At 30.3% G+C, this 22,988-nt stretch overlaps 1 protein-coding gene across 1 annotated transcript in view; it reads right to left on the bottom strand.

Moving 5' to 3' along the window:
- The window catches only part of LOC113551717 (protein yippee-like 1), a 36,224-nt gene extending 13,236 nt beyond the window's left edge, over positions 1–22,988 (bottom strand). The window contains exons 1-2 of the mRNA XM_026954131.1: positions 22,716–22,988; positions 2,935–3,100 (exon numbers count right to left, since the gene is read on the bottom strand). Of these exons, the coding sequence (XP_026809932.1) occupies positions 2,935–3,036 (102 nt within the window). The 5' untranslated portion in view covers positions 3,037–3,100; positions 22,716–22,988. The remainder of the gene's footprint in view (positions 1–2,934; positions 3,101–22,715) is intronic.

Below are 22,988 nucleotides of genomic sequence, written 5' to 3'. Positions count from 1 at the left end.
ATACCTATATTGTCACACTTTTTGTCTATAATCTATATTATAAATAGTATATAGCTATATAACAGCCCACAGGTTATTTGTTGTGTATACCAACGGTGATAAGAAATCGATTTTTATGAAAAACAAAAAAAAAATGATCGCATCACAATATAATGAAACAAAATGCCATCGCCTTAATTTAAGCTGTGAATTAATATATATACTATTAGTATATACCTAATACTATAATTTCTGTGCGAAACACGATCGAAGGGGTGGAGAACGACTTAGGATATTACACCACGACAAGGACCGGCGCTCCGTTTCCACGGTAACTCTGGTTTTGACCTATTACGCCACCACCGTCACCACCACCACCCTCACTGCCAACCCATATCCAGTACTCCTACAACAGCTGTTGTTGTTATTGTTGTTGTTTTACGTATATACATATAATAACTACATACAGACTACGTGTGGTAGAGTACAAAAGACGTTTTCCTTTGTTTCGTTGTGTGATATACGCGCGCAATTCCATAACAGTGTCGTCAGGGTATTAGCTAATGTTCAGTGAGGGGTTGTGATTGACGAAGTATAACGATTTTAAAACGAAAACACTGCTGACTTATTAGAATTCAATTAACGAAATATATGTTACAACTTGAAATATGTTAAAAAGTATCATCTCTGATATATATATATATATAGGATTTCCAACTAAGAGAATCTTAAAATAATATATTGTACAATTTATTAGAATATAGGATTATACTAAACATTGTGAACTTATATCTTTATCTATCTATTATTATTTATAGGTATGCCATAATGTTCGTCTACTTTTTTCTCTTCAATAACCTTCTGTAACTAATATTTTTGAAATTTTATTTTCGATAATTAATAAATTAAGGTACAATTTTAATAAAATGTGTTGGTTATTTTACTTCGATGCTTAATACGTAGAACAGCAGCCAGCAAGATTTAAAAGTTACGGATAATTTTCAATATTGTATGCTAAATTCACTTTTTCACGTATAGTGCGGTAGTGTTTAGTGTGCTGGAATAAAGATCAATGATGGAGTAGATTATAGCTCATATATATGATATTTAATAATATATGTATATTGTATATGTATACCTATTTATAATATATAGGTAATATTAAATATGCGGTTACAGAATGTTATGCAACTGCCCACGCGATACGCGCGAATAAAACGTTTTCAGCTTTACAATTCTATATAATTATGGAACGTTTAAAAAACACGTGCTGCGCTCCCGCGATATTATAAAATTATACTATTATAACCACAGCATAGATTTAACCTTTTCTAATTATAACGCACACGCGAGCCCACAAAACGATAAGATGAGATAAAACGACACCGATAGACAGCTGCGGAGTGCATACAGTGACGGAGTAAAGACGATCGAGTATATGTAATATAAGTATATAATAGCATAAGACAACGAGGATATTTTACAATACATATAATATAAGATTTAGCGCATGTGCATATTATGTAGAATAGGTGACCCGAGGAACGAGATGAAGAGAGACAGACGGAAGTGAAAGCATTTCTCTCTATTAACGGTCGCACGCGTATACACACCTATATATATTATATATGATGTCTATTATCGAATGTATATGTAATATGTACTAACACATACTACACTACCGCGCGTATATCAACTTGCTTCCGGTCCGTTGGCCGAGTGGCTGTATTGCGAGCTTTAAATAATAACAAATAACAGTAACAACAATAATAATAACAATATATGCACACGCACACACCATGCGCGAATATTAGTATAATAAATATTATTTTTATTGTTATTATTATTATCATCTGGTTGAGAAATGCAAATTTACAATCGAAAAACTATCGCCCTGGCCCTACCGTTTGTTTCGCGTGGCGTAACCGGTTGAAAAACTTTTTTGTAGTGGGGACGGGGAATACAAGAGTTCCATGATTTGCGTGTTCGTATATATATATATATATGTATACAATATGTTTAGTTTTCGTGGCTTTCTAAATAAATGCCAACGGCTCGAGATTATTTTAATGAATTATTACGCTCGAATACAAGATTTAAATACCATTCAGACTATATATTATATTATTATACACGCACATAAGTGCAGAACACTAACAGCATCATATATGTATTCTTTTGCGTAAATAATACGTTGCGCGTGTGTATAATGTGTGTAAAATACGTATTACCGCAGAACAGTTACAGCAAGAGAGTTAATTGACTTCGTAAAATGTATACATAAACCGTACACTTCAGACGTACCTAAAACTTTTTTTAAAAGCTATAAAATACGCATTTTAAAGAAATGTCCTTAATGGATTTTTAAATTTCTATTATGACTACCCAACTTTCATTTCCTCGGTACAGATAGATACTACATTTAGAAGAATCAATATAATGCCTCTAACTATTATATATATATATATATTGGGTACATTATTATATAGTATGCAGTTTATTGATTTTAAAGAGCTTGTATAATTCGTATATATAAGCAATATATACTTACACTCGTGACTATATAAATGCATGGTCTATTGAAATTATCGAGTGTTTAAAATGAACGAATGTAAATATTGTTTGATGACCAAACAACATTAAAAATCATAAGTACTTATGGCACTCTCAATATTACATAATAAACGTAGATGACGTACGGGTAGATAATATTTATGGTTTGGTCTTGAAAATGAAACCTTGATTTTATTTACAACTAACAAATAAAAATATACAATGTTACGAGTAATTATTACTGACGTTATATCACGTTATTGCTGTCGTTTTATATACCGTTGCATCATATACGATTCCTCCTCACAGTTAACGTTTTAAACATACATCTCCTTTTTTGACATACTCCGCTTGTCCCGGCCATTTTCCCTTATTAATCGCTACTTATTACTGGTACTATACCTTGGATATAAGTTCGTCGTGATTTGCCAAGTGTGCTCTGCAATGAATGCAAGAGTATGTCCTGTGGCAGTCCGGCAGATACGCCTGAAACGTCTTGACCATGGTGCTCTAGTCAGCGGTACTCGGTTACGGGTTGAAACATGAAGTTCAAATGCATCCAGTGTAACTAAAATATAACAAAACAAAATCACATAAATTATAAATTTCCTGAGCGTAAATATTCTTGCTTTAATGAGCTGTTTTGCGCAGTTCGTAAATAAAAAAAATAACATGTTTATGTACGTATAATGTAAACAAGCGATGCAATATTATATTTGCGTCATGTCATGTGTGTGTGTGTGTTCTTTTTAAAATTATTATTTTGTGTACTCGGTAGATAAATTTTGGACTCGCATCGAGTCTAGTATCGATTTTAATAATGTATACATTATACACATTTAAATTTATTGCGCTACTCAAGGACAAACCAACTCTTACCCTAGTAAATACACTCGATCAATTTTTTCAGGACTTTGCCAAAATGCGACACGAATAACGTTGCATAAGTAGTAGATAAATAAGTTAATTTTACGTCAGACTGAAACACGTAAAATTAAAATACATTTAGATGAATAACTCAAAACTTTTTTGGTCATTCTATATACATTTTTAAATGAGCAATAAATCGATTCAAATAGACCAGACAATTTAAGTCATATGTCTTTGTTTTTTTTTTGTGTATGCACTATGTATGGACGTACAGTTATTGTAAATTATTTATAATATATTATATGATACGACGTACTTAAGTTGGCACAGTGAAATCTTGTTATACAGTTATAGTCTATTATAGCGACTAGCGGACAATTATATACACCATGAGAAATGCGTGTTACATTATTTGCACAAAACGCATGTGCATAATAATTAATAAATAATAATATAACATTATTCTTTGACTATACAGTTTTATGATATACACTTTTTATTCGTATTCATATAATTGGAATCATATGCAGTATTTACAAATATTTTCCATTATTTTTTTCGTTGAATACAAATTAATACTTAATGTTTACTACGGCGCATTAAATCGACATGGGCACTTGTCTTGCACGTGAGATGGACAATATCGATAGCATTCCCCGACTCGTAGATATTTAACATTCAAATTATAGTACTCTACTCACGATAAAATAAAAACAAAAAGAACATTGTAGAGATTTAAAGCGATTATCTTATGTGTTATAGTCTATAGAAGTCTAAGAACAAAAATAAACGTGATTAAATTACATTTTCTATAAACCATACTGATAAAATTGTTATTCGATACAAACATTTTATTTTTAATACCGATGATAATGCCTTAATGGCTTAACAGGTCACTACTTACTTATAAAATTTGAATAAAATATTTGAGGAAATAAAAATTTTATCAGTATATTATCTGAAATTTATTAATTATAATCGTTTTTCATAATTGTATATGTAATAAAATTAATATTTATAATTATACTTATAAGTAAATATAACTAAACAAAGGTTACATATTATATATTATGATTTATAAAATCAATAAATGTAGAAATGTAGTAACCAGTAGAAACAGAGTTGAAAATACCGATTTGTTTAATTGTAGTTGAATTTCAAATTAGGTATACAGTGTAATAATGATTTACCTCTTGGAAATATTTTAATAAACTAATTTCATAAAATAATCCTAGAAAAATTAATTGATCCAATTAATCAGTTTATTATCAATAATAATATGCATTAATATTTGAACAAAAAATGTTACCTAGATTTGTTTACTCTAATGACTAAAGACATGATGCAACGAATAAATTGAATAAAATAATAAAACTAGGTCAGAATTATAATATTATAAAAATTTAATTTAAACAAGTTTTTTTCTTCTACGAGTTACAGCTGTTTTTTTTACATAATATTTGAAAGAAGACTTACGTTACATTATTATTTGATATTTTCATTTTGAATTCAGTTTCCGTACCACATTTTACCCAGTTTATATACTCTTTATAGTTTTCACATAGTTCCTTGTAATTTACAACGCATGTACTGGCGTATTATGTATCAAAATCCTCTCCATTAATATAAACTGAAAACAATTTTTTCACCCAAAGAACAAAAACACAAGGTAAAATCTGAAACGGGACGAGCATTTTCAATAGAAATATAACTCTATGAAACGATGGGATGAGTTTACAAATTATTATTTGTATACGAAATGAAGAGTTTTAAGAAAGTATAAAATGCATACTGCACAGGCGCAAATAAACCTTATACATTATTGGTCCATTTAATTCGAACTCTTATAGTACTCAATACTCATACATTGTTATTAAATTTAAAACTCTCAGTGGTAACTGGCTATAATAATTATATAACTGTAGCCTGTAGGCACCGGGTTTAAATATTTTAGTTTTATCACGAGCAAAACGTTTGTTACCGATTTTATTTCTTTTTATACGTATTTTAAGCTCTTATAATATGTTTTACTGATTCTTCGAAACGTATAATATTCCCATGCCATTATACATATGAACTACTTATGCTGACATCCCCGTTCTAGACCAGTCATTCTGCGAGCATTTCTTTCAAAGTCTCCCATGGGACTATCTACTTTATGGGGTAATATAGCTATCCGCTTATAAGGTTTTAAACTAACCAAGCCAAGGGGGATTGGAATTTGGAAGTAGTGATCTGCAGTCACCATATATCACACACGAAACGTACAGGCATTTGTATAGTATAGACGTACGCAAACCTTTTTTTTCGTAGTATGACGTTGTCTGAATACGTTATTTTAAGTGTTCGAGTTTAAAATGTTAGCAAAAAATATATACATAGATATTACGAGTGTGTATAATATAATTTATAAGCCAGCTTTTTATTTTACTCTATAAAAATTGAAACCTTGACATACATCTTAATATTATTGTCATTATATAATTACGAATAAACATTTTATAGCTATTAAATATAGTTAATACCTATGACCGTATTAAATCCATAGACCTTATTCTATAGTATAGTAGTATTTATCATTTATATTTCCTGATGAAATTAGACCCTACGTTCAGCTGCAGTATGCTTCTTCTTATACTTTCCCCTTAATCAATTATTTATAGTCCTATTGTATTTATAACGTACCTGACTTCTGATCGATCGGATTATGCTATTAGGATTTTTAAATAAACAATGCTATATTAAATTAGGTGCGTACACATTACAGGAAACTTCGATATCGCTACACACTTATCGTCGATTTAGACGTAGAGGTATCCGCTAACTAATAAAACCGTATATTATACATAAAGGTGTGAACTTGTGAAGCTCCCTCTGAGCGACGAGTTTGTCACAAACTGTGTTTAAACGAATATAAGATAATACATTAATAAACGTGCGCCTATGACTCCAGTCGTGGGAACCACTATAACGTCGCAAGTGCGTCATTGTTCTTCGATAATAATAATATCATTTAGTTATATTATTGAGCACATACCAATATGATGTAAGACCGTAAAGTATAAAAGACAGTAGCGTTACGCGTCGATTTCCTAGTCGTATTATTGTATTATACACACACGACGTATGTGATGTGCATGCGTATAGACGTATACCTGCGTTTTATTAAACTATACCTACTTTATACCTACTGTAACGGGTGCATATAATGTGTCACGATCATTACACCGGCTTCTGAAACAAAACAATACTCGATCTAACGCGCGCCAAACCTACAATGAGGAAAAATTGTGTACGATATATTGGTTGAATACAATTTTTGTTTTTGAAACCGAATCGACGGGACGAAACATAATAATATACATTATAATAAAATACATCGATGTTTAATAACACTGCACTTCGTCCAAGAAGGATAACAATAATGATTTATAAAAACAAAAATTGTAAAATACGATGCCCATCATCACAATACCCACATAGGTATTACTTTAATAACATTATAATATGTCGTATTGTATGATTTCTCGTTGAAAAACACAGTCGGGCCACCTGGTTCTGTGCCCGCAGAGTCCGAGACGTTTCTTTGTTTCAGGGGCGTAATATGCAACAATATGAAATAATAATACCATACGTGTGCAGGTCGTCGCAGTGTCTTTTCGGCATTGTACTCGACGTCGCCGTCGCACACTCATGCCGGTCCAGAGAATACGGCGATCGTGCTTCTATTGATTGAATACATTTTTTGTTTGTTTCCGGAGACAAAATATAATTATACGATATATATTATGGTTTCGTTTACAATAATTTACAAAGTATATGGTCATAAACCCATAACGCATTGTACCCGTAAAATTCAAGGAAAACAATTGTTTTGATACCTACGCCCAAGTATTACGGATCTAATGTTATAATGGTTTATAGATCTGATTTTCTGAGGAACGCAGATCCGTGATGTCGATATTATGTTCGTCGTACAAGGCCGCGTTTCTTCGACCGCTGCGGGTCAACGCGTAGTTGTGATCTGTAATGCGATTCTCGGTTGTACCATTTCATAACAGATGACGATTCGTACGGCGATATTACTTCGCGTGCCAGTCACCGGTCCTTAGAGATTAAGCACGAAAACTGGCGAGGTGTGCTTGTATACTGCTCTCGAAGATTATCTGCACGCGTGAATGTCTGACGCATCTATTCCATTTACTATTCCCTGAAGTTCTTTTTTTAGTCGTCTCTGTATAATCTCTATATTTATTTCTGGAGCATTATTATTCCAAAGCCGCTGCCAAAATGTCTCAACTTCCACGTCTAAATGTTATATCGTGTCACGTGTTGACGTTTTAGCGTATTCGTTAATCGTTAAAATATATTATTTTGCCGAAATTGTGTTTTTATAACCCGCACCACGCCCATCACGAGATACTATTATCGACTAACTTATTTATTTTATATTATTTAAGAACTGTTGTCCACTTGTCCAGATACTTAATTCCCACAGCGGTCAATGGCACACGCGGCCGCGAAAAAACACGTGGTAGATCCGTGCGCGACGACTGCTGCAGGCAGGCAGTCGCCATAATAATAATTATTGTTATATATTCTGGCAATATAAATTATATGATTATGGTCTGATACCATTCGTTAATGACTATTAACATATATTGTCATCATCGTTAATTATAAATATTACCACAAAACAAATATATTATAAGCAAAATCTCTGAAAAAATAATAATACCTAGCGATGGTATACTGTCGGATTGAGAGAATGACTGTTCGATGTGTCAGCCAAAAGGAAATGTTGAGAATGAATTTTTAGACGCATCCTCGTGAGTAAAAACGTAGCCTACCTATAGAAGGGTCATAAACAGATTGGCTTATTTGGAGACAGTCCAACAGTTATAATATCACCACACATCAATGATAAACTAAAGGAAAAGAGAAAGATTTACCTCACGATATTTTTCAATGTTTATAATAAAATAATAGAATAATATTACTTACGTGTTATATAATAATTTATAGTTACAATTGTTTTTAATACATTAAGTATACTTGTTTAGTTTATATTTTAAATTAATAAATTTATCTTAAATATTATCCTTAAATTTATTATCTTCTCATAATGATTAAAGTATATGTTAGAAAAACCAATTAATATTTGATAGTGACCAAGGCCGTAACTGAAAAAAAACTTCGGGGGGGGGGGAGAGGTCCGGACCCCTGGACCCTCCCCAGTTACGGCGTTGATAATAACTGTGTATTATAATGATATATTGTCTCGTTAGTATGTACTATGTAGCCGTACCAACGGGATTACGAAGTGCACCAATATGTAGTATCACAATGTGAGATAATTGTAAAATTACAATGATTCGTAGATAATATTTTATTACATGTTAATCGATGTGTCGCCTACACACGCGGACGAACAATATTTCATATCATTCTCGAAATTCGTTTGCGGAATAGATAACAATAATATTAATATAAGATACGATATTATATATAGGTACCGGCCTACCGCCTCCGTTCGATTTAGTTTCCCGTTACAATTTAACTATTATTATATACTTGTGCGCCTGCCTCTACCAGCTATTGTTCTACGCGATGTAATCTAAACGCACACACATAATAATATATATATATATATATACGGTATTAGTCGTGAAATTTTTTGTATTATAATGCGTCCAAGTATAAAGTCGTGTGTGCATTGTTCTGCAGCACTCGTCTTTTAGTGGTAGTCTTATGATGGCATTCGTATTATGTACTATATTATAATATATAAATATAACCGAAACAAAAAAACTAAGGACGCTCACTTTAAGAGCTTCGTTATTCGGTCACCTAAAATGTAAAACGTGGGCTGCAAAACGAACCGTATAATAGCAAACTCTATGCTTACTTATATTATACGATATTATTCACCCAAAGAGTATACCTAATACAATATAATATTATGTTGATATCATGTTTCAGACATTGTAGATATACATTTATCTTATACCTACACAGTCGAATTTCAAACCAAATCGATTTAAATAAACGACCTATGTGTAAAGACTGGCTGTTTAATTTATATTTCAATATTCGTAGACCGTAGTTTATTTTGTTGTCAAAGCTCTATAAATTTCATTAATAATTAATGAGGTTTTACGCTCCGACCATAAACATGTAACAAATTTGATTTTAAATAATTCAATTTCCTTATTCTACATCTATAAAGGTTATACTCGAATTCTAGTAAAATCTTTTAAAACTAAGTTCAATAGTTTAATTAAATAGTCAACTGCCAACATCTTTAACACAACTTTGAATATAATATTATTTCATTTTTCCTATAGATTTAATGAATATTAAAAAAAAGACGTGAACAATTATAATAAAACTGATTAGAGTAAGTATCTATTTATTATATTATATAACTACTTATAGTTAAATAAAAACCATTGTTGAGGTGTGCTTTTAGATGTGTAGATAATAATTGATTGCGAAATAGATATTTTTTTCGATATAATATTACAGGATGCAGGCTGAAAAAGATCGTGGAAAAAAATACTGATACAACACGAACAATTCATGTATTGTGAAAAAACTTGTCAACTTTGTAATAATTATAACCATAATGGCATTATAGTAATAATACCATAATAATTACTAGTAATATAAAACCTCAATCGAATGTAAAAGTAACGTTTTGACATTCAAAAATCCTAATAATAAGATTGTATAATACTCATATATCAGAAGTACAAATATCATATGTTTTTATGTTTTATAAGTTGATGCCGAGAGAAAAAAAAGACCCATAAGGCCACGTAAGTCCACATGCCTCTTTAAATAGTAAATACTAACATCGGATTATCCGATCATATAGGTATCGTGTGTGATGTGTGAACATGTTGCGGTGGGTGTTAAAAAACGATGTCGATGCCCGGCCAGCCACACTTTATTTTACAACTACGGGTCCGTTGTTGTTTTGCGCTAAAGTCACGGACGAATAACACCAGGCAGCTGCAAATAGTGTGTTATCGCAAAAATAAATATATATATACAAATGAACATTTTACAGTGAGACGAACGACTTGTCATTCATGTACCTATATATTCAAGTCAGGGGGTTGACGGCTAGTCGACTTTCCTTTTACAAACAATATACAATAAAGCTATATCCTCATTTACATATATGTAAATATATATATATATATATATATATATATTACTAGGTAGTTAAATGTTAATCCCACACCAGGTGCAGCACTGCAGCAGATGCCCGTATGTAATAGTACCTACTTAATATATAAGCGCTTAATATTTTGAGTTTTGACACGAACTTGCAGAATATACTATTTATAGATAAGCAACAGACTTTATTATGTAGTCTTCAGACGAAACAGTTCTTGCCACCTGCATTCCGTCGGTCTACGAGTTGATGCAGACGGCGTGTAGCGTTTTGCATACAATTATCGTAGTGGTGACCGGTGGGTACATAAATTATGCAATGTGCGATTTCTTTGTTATAAAGATATCAAGTTATTACTAACACGGAGGTGATGAACGATTACGGGCATCGATTACTGTTTTCACACGATTGGTGGGTTTTCTGTATATTATCGTGCGTCAGTAAGTAAAACGGAATGAGTAGAAATCCACACGTTTTGAAATAATTATACACTATTTACTTAACACTTACAAACGTTGGACCTCGTGAGAAAAATAACTCGACTTTCCTGACTCGCGATTATTTTTAATCGGCCGTGCATGATTACAAGGAAATTACGCCAACACATCTGAAGTTATGTGTACGCACGTGTATAAGTGTATTATATGATATTTTACAGTTAATATTAACAATTCAATAATAGTTTTTATGACTATTTAAAACAAGAATTATATGTTTGAAAATCCTTCATGCGTCATCTCAAAAGAAAATAGTTTTGTGACTCGGTATCTACATAATACAATTGTATGGATTAAAGTGTTACTAATGAGCGATTTCTTTAAAATTAACAAAAAAAAAATGCTTATAGATAAGCGTATAAATCGTAGATGACATGATTAAAAAATTACAATTAAAAAAAAATAATAATACTTATATTATAGGTACATTGTGAGCATTTTCAGTGTTATTGTTTCCTGTCTACAGCCGAGACGGAAAAACTATCAAAGTGACGTACAAATGGACCGCGCACATCATTTGGTACATTTGACAAAGGAAACCATTACGACAACAATAACGAACAAATGTGTCTCTTTGTCGTCGTCGACATAGCCGACACCGTACGCGACGCTTTTAATCCCCTCCGAACCAGTGTTTCCTGTCATAAAATTTTGTTTTCAAATTATTATTATACCCATAAAAATAATGATTTTAGTAAAGCAAGTGGAGCGCCCGATTATGATGCAATACATTGTAACACAACAGTCGAGGAAGGAGGATACGATGATTTACCACCTCTCCCTACGACAATCATCATGCAGCTGTACGATTCGATGTGATGATTTCAGAAACGGTTTCAAACAAATACAAAATCGATAAACCAACAGCAGCCTCGTCACCGTTTTGGATTAATGTTTCACTTCCCGAGGAATACACACAAAACTGCATCGGCCATGTACAATATTACATATTTATAATTTATATAAATATTGTACATGATATACAACGATATATTCTGCGACTTTCCGATAAACAAAATGTACGTAAACAAATAAATTTATTGTCGACATCAATACTAAACAAAAGAAAATACAATATCATACACTTACATACCATATCATATACTATTTTTCGTTACACACATCGATACCAAATAATAAAACGTTAAAATAAATCTCAGTATCATAAAGAAATGTTTTTCGTTTCTATGACAACGGTGCCTCTATATATATTATATAATAATATTATGTATAGTCGCGTGGTCAAAAGCCAAACTTTCGTATGTATGATAGATATTTTTTTCGAAATATTTACAGCGGAAATAATTTAATAAACTGTATAAAACACACACACATATTATATTATATAGTAATATTTATACGTATAAATATATTATAAATTGAGACGGCGGCGTGCAGTAGTGCACCGTAAACTGTCATGTGCCAAAAGGTCATAACTGATAAAAATTATCATTATACATATATATATATTGCATGTACTGATATTTATTCTATACATATGAAATAGTATTACGTATAATATAGTACTATATAATATACAGAGTTAAACCAATATTATTATTTATTACATTGCTTGCCATTGTTTATTAGGGTAAATTTATAAGTATATCCCAGTAGATTCGTCAGAACTTAAGTATAATACATTTACTATGCGTTCCTATAATATTATTATTTATCGGAAAATTTTAAATTGTGACACTCTATGGACAAAAACAGGTAGCTAAAACAACAATAGCCGCGTTAAAACGTTTCGTAATACTCGTAGGTATATCTGAGTCCGGCCGGTTTCGATGCTATTAAAATGCCTTAATTATAGTATAATACTATAATAGATACCTACGCCGATGGCTATTTTCAATATTCTCAGCAAAAACTACGGAAAATGTCAAGGTGTACCTATAGCGGCGATTGTTTATATTGAGTATTTTGTATTTGATTATAACTAGCCGCTATAATAAGGGGTAAAAATTGTTCTTAATTTCCCGAATATGTTAAATTTGTGTTATTAGTCATAACTAAGAATTTTTTAAGTAATAAAAACTGATTTCATGACGTGTTAATAGCGTTATTTTTTCAATCATATTTATTACACTGAAATATTACAATTGCAGTAGATTATAATATTATATTGTTTGAATATTTTTGTTTAATCTTATTAGTTTAATAGTTTAAATACGCGCATCATAGTATCATACAATTGTGATTAAAAATAAATAATATTTGGCAAATATTGTTCTTAAATAAATATATTTATTTGTGTTAGCATATAATGTTTTTGTTATAACTTTGACAATAGTACATTTTATGTTTACAATTTTTTTTAAAAAAAAGATAGTGTGTAATTATTATTTACTATTATAATGTATTAAATATTAATATCTCATTATACTATGTATGAGTCTATATAAATAGCAATTAAACATACTATTATACAACATTAGTTGATACTACTTAGTTCTTGCTGGATTAGAACAACGTAATTAAATACTATTCATATTATGAAATATGAACGAGTAATTGAACGATAAAACAATTTGAAGTAATCGTTTAAATATTAAGTAGGTATATTTATTATAAACTGAGGTAATTGTTCGCTGATAAATGTGTTTTATGACTTTTAAGTTATAACAGTACAGTACTAGAAATTATAAGGTTTTTTTTTTTAACCACGTGAATTGTAGATTATGGGAACAAAAAAACTAGTATGTAAACAAAACACTAGTTAGTAATTAGTGATAAATTAAATTTAAATTCAACCAATTTAAATTTGATATTAAAAGATATTATTTAGGAAGTTTCGAGATATTCATTGGAACTGTGTTGTAAATAATCGTTGTGCTCGAAAGTCCGGACAAAAACACAAAATAATAATATTTTGTATTGCATTGATTTTTACCCGATCACACGATATTGTTGATGATAGTGACGCATCCAACATAATAATATATGTATGTATAATATATAATATGTTATTATAATAACGCCTTTGATTTGAAATTAATTTAATGAGCTATGTAAACATTAATATTGAATTAGTATAGACTATAAAATAAAACAAAGTAATAAGTTCTATATTTTAATTATTATTTTTTATTTATATAAGAGTAACCTTCGGTTGTACGTAATAATAATAAATCTATTGTGCACAACTACGTTATAATATATTTCATACGTGTTTTCAAGTGAATTAACTCGTGGGTTTATATGTATGTAGGAGTGCAAACAAAACCTAAAACGGACAGGAAAACTTCTAAAAAAAATTCTCACTTAAATTATACAACAACAGCATTCAATTATAACGGATAAAAATATTGCGATCCGCATACACAAAATGTATAGCAGGTACTCTGTCTACTTTTTAGGAGTGACTTTTTATTAATGTGGAAGGGAATTAATATATGTTTTTTAAGCTTAAGACGGTCAAAATATTATATAGATTCGACTTTTGGCGAAAAAAACAAAGAAAAATTCTTAAGTCGCAAACGGTTCGAAGAAAATAACCTCACGTGACCTCCCTACCACCGTGACGTGTCCGGCGGTGGCGTCGACCGCTCAAAGCGGTATTGCGCGCCATCGCTGCTCGTTTTATGTTTTTTCGCTGGACTGTGGCGGCGGACGGCGGCTGTCAATGCCCTCTCCAGGTACGTTTGTAACTTGGGCGACGGTAGGGGAAATCGCGTTATATTAATATAATATAATACATAAAATACAGACGCCGCTACCAACAGATTTTCTTGGGCAAACAACGACCGCGACGACAATTACGACTACGACGATGATATATTTTCGTAATAATATCATATATATTATTATGTGCATCGCGGACGGAAACGTAACGACCATTCGTCAGCTTTCGTATTAAGACTTACAAATACATTGGTTGTACTATTGCACTACCAAACAAAATACGATAGATATATTAATATAATAATATGTTAACATAATACGGTGATGAATTTCGTATATAAAACAACGAAACGAGACGGCTGCGGCCTGCGAATATTATGAATTTTAATATAATATTATTGAACAATATTTAGTACAACGACGACGTCCTTCCCGTTTGAAAGCGCCTCTGCCACAGCCGATTATTATTACCCGGAATTCGCAATACAGTTATTATTGGGAATTTTTGATATTATATAGTTTGTTTATAATAATAATAATAATAATAATAATAATACTATGATGTGTTAAAACGCCGAACACGGTTCCCAGTAAAACTCTGAACACCACCATATATTTATTTTTTTTATTTACTGGCACTGAGTATAACATATTTTATTGTGATCTGGTCAACACTCAAAAATGTTGCAAAATCAACACCCCATTAACCTTTATCTTAAACGCAATACATTACTGCGGGACTTCGCCACCCTACATCCTTTTTATAAAAAAATACATTATATTTAAACTTAATACATTTTTGTGTTATATTACGATGCGTACAAACGTAATTTATACAATTTTAATAACTATAACGGTTTATTATTAAAACATGTCATTATTTCACAACATTATATTTATTAGAATAACATTTAAAGTTATAATACGCTAAGATTTTTGTTTGAGTTGGTGATTAACTTGCACAATTGTTAATTATTTTTTTGGTGTTACAATTTCATATGGTATGAACATGAGTTTTCCGAGATAATTTTTTGTCAAATATATTATTGAATCTTATCAGCTATATGCTTTAAAAATTATCTTTAAGTTGTTGAACTCAATATACAAAAAGGGTAACTCCATATAACAAATAGATTTGGAAACACACATACCATTTTAATAACAATTATTTAAACAAAATAATAAAATTATAACCAATAGTGAAATTAGCAATTATTCTTTTAAAATGCACAACTAGTATAATGCTCTAATTTTCAATACCACAAACAACCCCTTGATATTTGGTCTAAATAGTTTATACTAAACCTAAACCCTTGTTCAGTGTCACTATAGGCGTACCACAGTATCACCGTATTACACCGTACATACTTTTCTCCAACAAACTACTATATATACAACAACATACATAACATACCTACAAATAATATAAATACCCCACACGATATATAGGCATATGACATTCGTTTAGCAACGTTGTAACCTGTCGGGCATTTTTAGGTTTAGCGTACGGTCTATTGAAAAAAAAAATATCTAGCAAATGCAATTAAAATGTATATGATATTGAAAAAAAATACTACCGTACAAAAAACAAAACGGATATTATTTCAAATTATAAAACGTAAACTTTTTTCATTTTCCGAAAAATATATTATGAAATTGTTAGAATTTTTTTATCTAACGATAATAACATTCAGCTAAATAATATTTTCATTATAGTTTCGTCCATTAAAAATTTTAATATAAACCGCAAGCATTATTTGTTTATTAGTCCATTTACAGGATTTACATTTTATAGATGATTTATATAGCTTAACGAATATAGTCGATATCTGCAGAGGAATGATTTTTATGGGTAGTCCCACGAAAAATGTCTCCAGATATAATTGGAATTAATATATTTTTATCTCAGTTTATCTTATACAATTATAGTAGATCAGCGGTCCCAGTAGGTCACACTCTAAACAGTCTAAACGAATTACTGGTATTATATTCTTTTTTCATAATTTGTTTTCAAGAGTACCTATACCTAAACATATGATACGATTATTAAAAAAATTTATATTGTTATATTTTGTAAATAAAAATGTATTTTCATTTATTACTAATAACAGTAATAATTAATAACTAATAGTAAAACATAATTATGTTTTGCTTGAATAAATATCATGACTATTATACGAATACATGTAAATATCTAACAGAAATAGTTTTACGATTTAATCGAACGTTTATGCTGTGAATAATATATGCCTTATGATATTGTCTACACACGTTTCCAAACAAAGACTATGTATTAACAACAAGAAAAAAACTTAAAAGAAAAATATGTTTGAGTAAAGGTAGTTTTTTTGCTTTCTGTACATCGAAAATTAAAACGTTAAAAAATCTTTTAATGTATTATATGTGATTGTATATGTGTACACTGCTGTAGTTGAATAGAATTCTTGCATATTATTTTGATGGGACTTTTGTGCGAATAACGATCCCGTCACTGAACTACTTTAACTACTTTTTTCTTTTTAATTATTCTCGAGTTTCAGATTTTACAAGCGTATAGACGCCATACTTTTATGTAATCGTACTACCTATATACAGTTTCATAATTTTAAAATGTGTCAAGTTGATGTTATACAAAGGCTGTATTCAACACACTACCAGAGCTACATAATATATATATATATATATATGTGTGTGTGTATATTTAAAATCGCTTAAAAAGAAAAAAGCTTACGAAAAAATGTATATACGTGTATAAATAAAATATGTAACTGACAGCTGAATATTGGCAAGTATTGAATATGTCGTGTTTAATATAAATGTATGCGCGCGAGTGTGATTGAGTGTGCATACAGTGAGTGCAAATTAAATGTGGACAGTCCATCTTAACGAATGAATGCCCCTCGAAAATAGATTATATCATTAGCTTTTATTCGACACAGTAAAAAAGAAGAATACATAATACTATCGTCTACATGGAAATATAGTACGATGGTCAACAATTTTCTTCATGGTCAAAGTAATGTTCAAATGCAGTATGTATATTATAATTCAATATTTCATTATTTTCATTATCAAGGTTCAATGGTATGTATTAGTGTGACTATACTAACAAAAGGCGAACAACAATGAATATTAAGTATTTCAGTGACTGGTGTGCAATATTTATTTGCAGAACTGCCAATAAAAATACAGCCAACATAATAATATACGAAAGCTTCAAAGAATCAGAAATTATTTACTAGTCAATACTTAAATTAATTTGCTTCCCGGCCGGCCTTTCTTCCAATCATTCTTAGGTTTACAAAATTATTGTATTCATTTGACTAAAAATAAATATGGGTTATTATATAATTATTCATTAATGAAGGGTAACTATGTAATTTACTGTGTAGATGTTTATAATATATAACAATGTTTAGGTACATATAAATTCAATTTCGTTAAGTAATAACACACGTGTCTAACCCACCTATCTGAACATATTTTATTATTTTAATCTTATTAGAATGAACGGAGATAGTTTTTAACAGGGCCTTGCCGTCAACGTGCTGACATTTACAGAAACTTTATAAAGATATCTGTATAGTAATAAAACTTTTAAAGCAAATTATGAAACATATAAAATGACTAAATATTAAAATAGATAAATACGAATACATTTTGAAAACAAATTAAAACGTAATAAAAAAAAAGTGTGATTTAGTAAATTTAAAAAAAAATGGCTGATTAATTAAAAAAGATTACTAACAAATTAAGTTTACAAAATAACTTTTTTTTTGATACAAGATTATAATTTTTAAACAGTATAACCTTAACCAATTTAGTATACAGAATCATTCTTGGAATATTCTATATAGCCACTATAGCTGTGATCAAATATGCATGCGTTTTAAAATTTTAAGCATAGATAGCTTATACTATGTTATTATTACATATAGTACCTACCTATTAATTTATAATAATTATTATTATCCTTGTAATTTGTATTTTATATAAAAATATAATGACACGGATGATTATGATTTATGATTTATGAATTAAAATAAATGTCATAATTGACAACCACTGTTAACATGTTTAATAGGCTGTTCGTAGAACTATCGAATGAAAATTCTACGTATTTCATTTTCGCGGCGACTTCAAGAACCAAATTATCCATATAAATACTTACATTTCTTCGAAACTTCTGTAATAAGGTTTAATATAACTACAGTTTGCCCCTACTTGAATTATTTAGGTACTTATCTTTTGAATATTATAATATTACGATTGTGACATTAATTACACAAAATATTACGTATATGAATAAATACAGCTGGTTGCAAAGTATAGTTGGTTTTTTTAACTTCGTTGAAATAATATCAACTCGAATAGAAGAAACCGAAAATTTTCCATTTAATTAAAAAATAACCTATTAAAATTATTTATAGCTTTATTTTATCATTATCGACAATATGTACCATTATAAATCAATTTAAAAACAAATTTCTTAAAATATATATATTTGATTTCTTGTTTTGTATAAATATTTTATTTTATTATTATAAGATATCTTGTAAGTACCTAACGTTGATATTATTTGACGTAACTACGCATACTACATGATAATATTAATGGGCTTTTAACCGTTTATTTAAAAGTTTACAATAACAAGTTGTAAGCTAGATACATATTGTTTTACTGTTACAACTCTCAAAACACGTACGTACATTATTTGTAGGTACGCAATAAATTGGAAGATTAAAAATAATCTTTTTAACAACTAACAACAAAAAAAGGGCGATTGTCATTTGAAGAAAAAAAGTTTGTTTTATCACTGTATATTTCTTGAATTGCTTAAATTTAAATTAATAACGATTTGACAATAAAGTCCTAAATCTACTTAAAGATTGCGAAAATCTGAGTTCGAATAAATTAATTATTAAATGAAAAAATGTTAGGTAAACATGATTGATGGTATATGCATATTATATATATATATACACACAAAATTGTAGTTACAATTTATTTATTTATAAAACCATGTAAAATCGATATTTCTGTCGTGGGTAAAAAATCACAAATACAACAGATAGGTAAGCAATACAAAAATAATAATGGATACCTACTTTGGAGAATAAAATATAATGTACTTTCGGACTTCGTGATAGGTACGCGCCTACCTATATACTTACTGTAGTTTTAAAGGCATATTATATCACGGTTGATGTAAAAGCACAATATTCAAAGTGAAAATCCTCGTTACTGGCATTTCGTACATAATTTATAGGTCACACGTCACGGAGACCCGGCCGATCTCGTGTGACTCCACATAGGCCGTGTACGACTTATGTGCTTTAAAACGAGTTGTTATCGTGAAACGATCAACGGCCGTTAAATTAAAAAAAAACCTACACATTTTGACATTATATTGTACTAAAAGATATAAGGACATTAATAGTATATTATGTACATTTTACATACGAAGTTCTTCGTCAGGGGTCACGAAACTCTATCAGACGACCTACCTGTAATTTTTGTCATCTTGAAATAACCAACTTTTTATTGTATAAAATAAATATAAGATGAAGGAAAACATAATATTATATAATATTATTGTGTCATAGACTGTAGAGCCGTATAAGGAATAAAAGCAAGTGTAGAAAAATGGTAACAAACACAGTTCAAATATTGGTATCCAAAAAACAACATAATTCTTCAGTTCTTTAGTGTACTCTCATCATTACAATATTTTTAACTTTTGAAAAATATTATTTTTACATTATTTTGTCATTATAACACAACATTTTTGATAAAAATAATATTGTTTTTTAATGACATCAATAAACTATGAAAAAAAAATATTTATTGACAATTGACAAATTTATCTTCTAAAAAAATTATTTAATAAATGTCAAAACTTTTTAAAATAATGATAGTGTATAGAACAATTAAGAAACATAAATGGATCACCTGTAATATATTAATTAATTTTGTCGGGAAACAACAGAAAATGCATTTTAAATACGTCCAGTAAGTTAAGACTATAATATATATATATATATGTATTAATCATATTATTATGTCTACCCCATTTGTACAAAATTTAATCACATGTCCAGCAATTATACGTTCGAGACACACGTAGGTCGTCGAACGCGTAGTGGAAATATATATCTTACTAGTTATAAAACAAGGTATCTACCTAACTGTAGTTTCACTGCAGAATAGGTTGTATACTTATGTTCTTTCGTACACGTATAAGAGGTACAAAATGGGTTGTTGAGTTAAAATGTACCACTGCAGTCTGCAGTAGGCTGGTTCCACCCGGTAATGGGTGCCTATACTTTCATACACATTATGCATAGACAAAATGCATTCGTGTTCAAAGAGAAAGAAATTATTGTTTTATAAACAGTTTTTAACAGTCGTTGTCAAACTACACATCGAGAAAAAGAAGTTCGGTTATTTTCGTGTAATTAGATAATGAAATATAGCATATTATTATATGAAGTTTTTGTAGTAACATAGTAAGCTTTCACTTCGAATACGCGTATAACCATAAATAAAGTTGTAGGAATTATGTCAGAGACTCAAAATGACAAAATGCAGAAAAAATTAAAATCAGACAAATTACAATAATAATAATTATTATTATTATAAGAGCATTTTTATGTTCATACAGCACATTATATATTATGAAATTGATGATTAATATAGGTAATTATAAAGCGTTCGCGTGTATATGATGAATATAGTTGGGCAAAAAAATTAAGCAAACCATAATTTCACTCGTGCAGCAATCTTTTGAAATATAATTTGTAAACGTATGCGATTTCGTTGAAATTAATTTTCATTTATTTGTTAACGATTTTAATACCCTTATTGTGGCCACATAAAATTAAAAATAATAACTGTAGTAGAAGATTTAATTGATTAAACGATTTGTTAACATAAATTCAATTTACATTATGAACGACAAATCAATAACCGCAAACAGTGTTAGGGAAAATGTATTTCAACTGTATGGCTTCTACGAAATACCTAGTACTAAGTAGGTATACAATAAAATGCAATTTTATATAGAAAAAGCATTGTAATATTTTTGATTGTGATTGAGGTCTCAACGTTTGTCGTGATTTGAGAACAACACTAACAATTTATGTTATAACTGTTAATGACTAGTAGTTTGTTAACCCACCAACCGGAAATTTTAAAATATAATATAATATTATAATATTTACGAGCTTGAAACGAGATATTCTACAACCTAACCCGAAAAAAATCACGAATACCGGTCGATGCGTTTTCATGGATTTTCGTATACAGGATGTCGCAGGAAAGTAAAAAAATCATTGTGCGACATTATTCTTCTCCTGCGTGCGCGAATAAATCGCACGTGCGCACGTGCGCACGAAGCGACAGCGGTGGCTAAAAAACATTATTAACTACGCAATACCGCGGAGCCACTACAGCTAGATGTGCAAAAAGGGTGCAAGCGATAATCCTATTTTGGCCGGCGTGCGGGGACTGTTTTCAAAATAAAAATCCTAAATCCAAAATCCAAAAAAAAAAAAAATACCCAAGGTACGCTGGTAGTTAATTTTAATAGTATTATGTATATTAAAAACACTGAACGCTGTTCAACTATTAGTAAGCACCTAAAATAATGATATGGGTAAAAAAGACCGAAGAGAGGGATTATTCGGCCATTACTATCGCTGATATTTTTTAACTGTACGCAATTTAATAGCATGCACAATATGGTATAATTTACGGCTTAAAAAGTATTTCTGGAATAAAAAAGTGATAACAACGATGCAGTAGTATGTTAAAATATAATAATACGCTAATTTGGCTATTGGATTGAGTTCTGCTAGCGTTATCTGATATTGGACATGACTTGATCGTAAAAAAAACGAAAACTGACCGCAGATTTACCTATACGATAATGTGCGAATATATCGATGATAGTTATCGCTTATAGGACGACGTTGCACAAGCATATAGGAGGCGGTTATTACCTGCGCGGACGACGACGGTAGCTGCGGTGTCGTCTGTCGGCAAGTCGCTGTGTCGGCGGCGGCGGTGGAAAGTGTAACGATGTCGGAGGTAGGTGACCACGTCAAGTCGACTCGCTGTCGGTACAGATTCGACGAGGAAACGACAACGCGACAAGAAACGGAAAAACGCTTATTTGTTACCGATACGTGCGTGTGGACAATACAGTGGTGTGCACGCGTCTGGTGCGGCGAACAGCTGACGAATGAACACAAAACAACACGCGCGCCACAATG

Source organism: Rhopalosiphum maidis, chromosome 2 (assembly GCF_003676215.2).
Source record: "Rhopalosiphum maidis isolate BTI-1 chromosome 2, ASM367621v3, whole genome shotgun sequence".
NCBI classification, from domain to species: Eukaryota; Metazoa; Arthropoda; class Insecta; order Hemiptera; family Aphididae; genus Rhopalosiphum; species Rhopalosiphum maidis.
The sequence above is the reverse complement of the archived record's forward strand: the minus strand, read 5'-3'. Positions and strand labels throughout refer to the sequence as shown.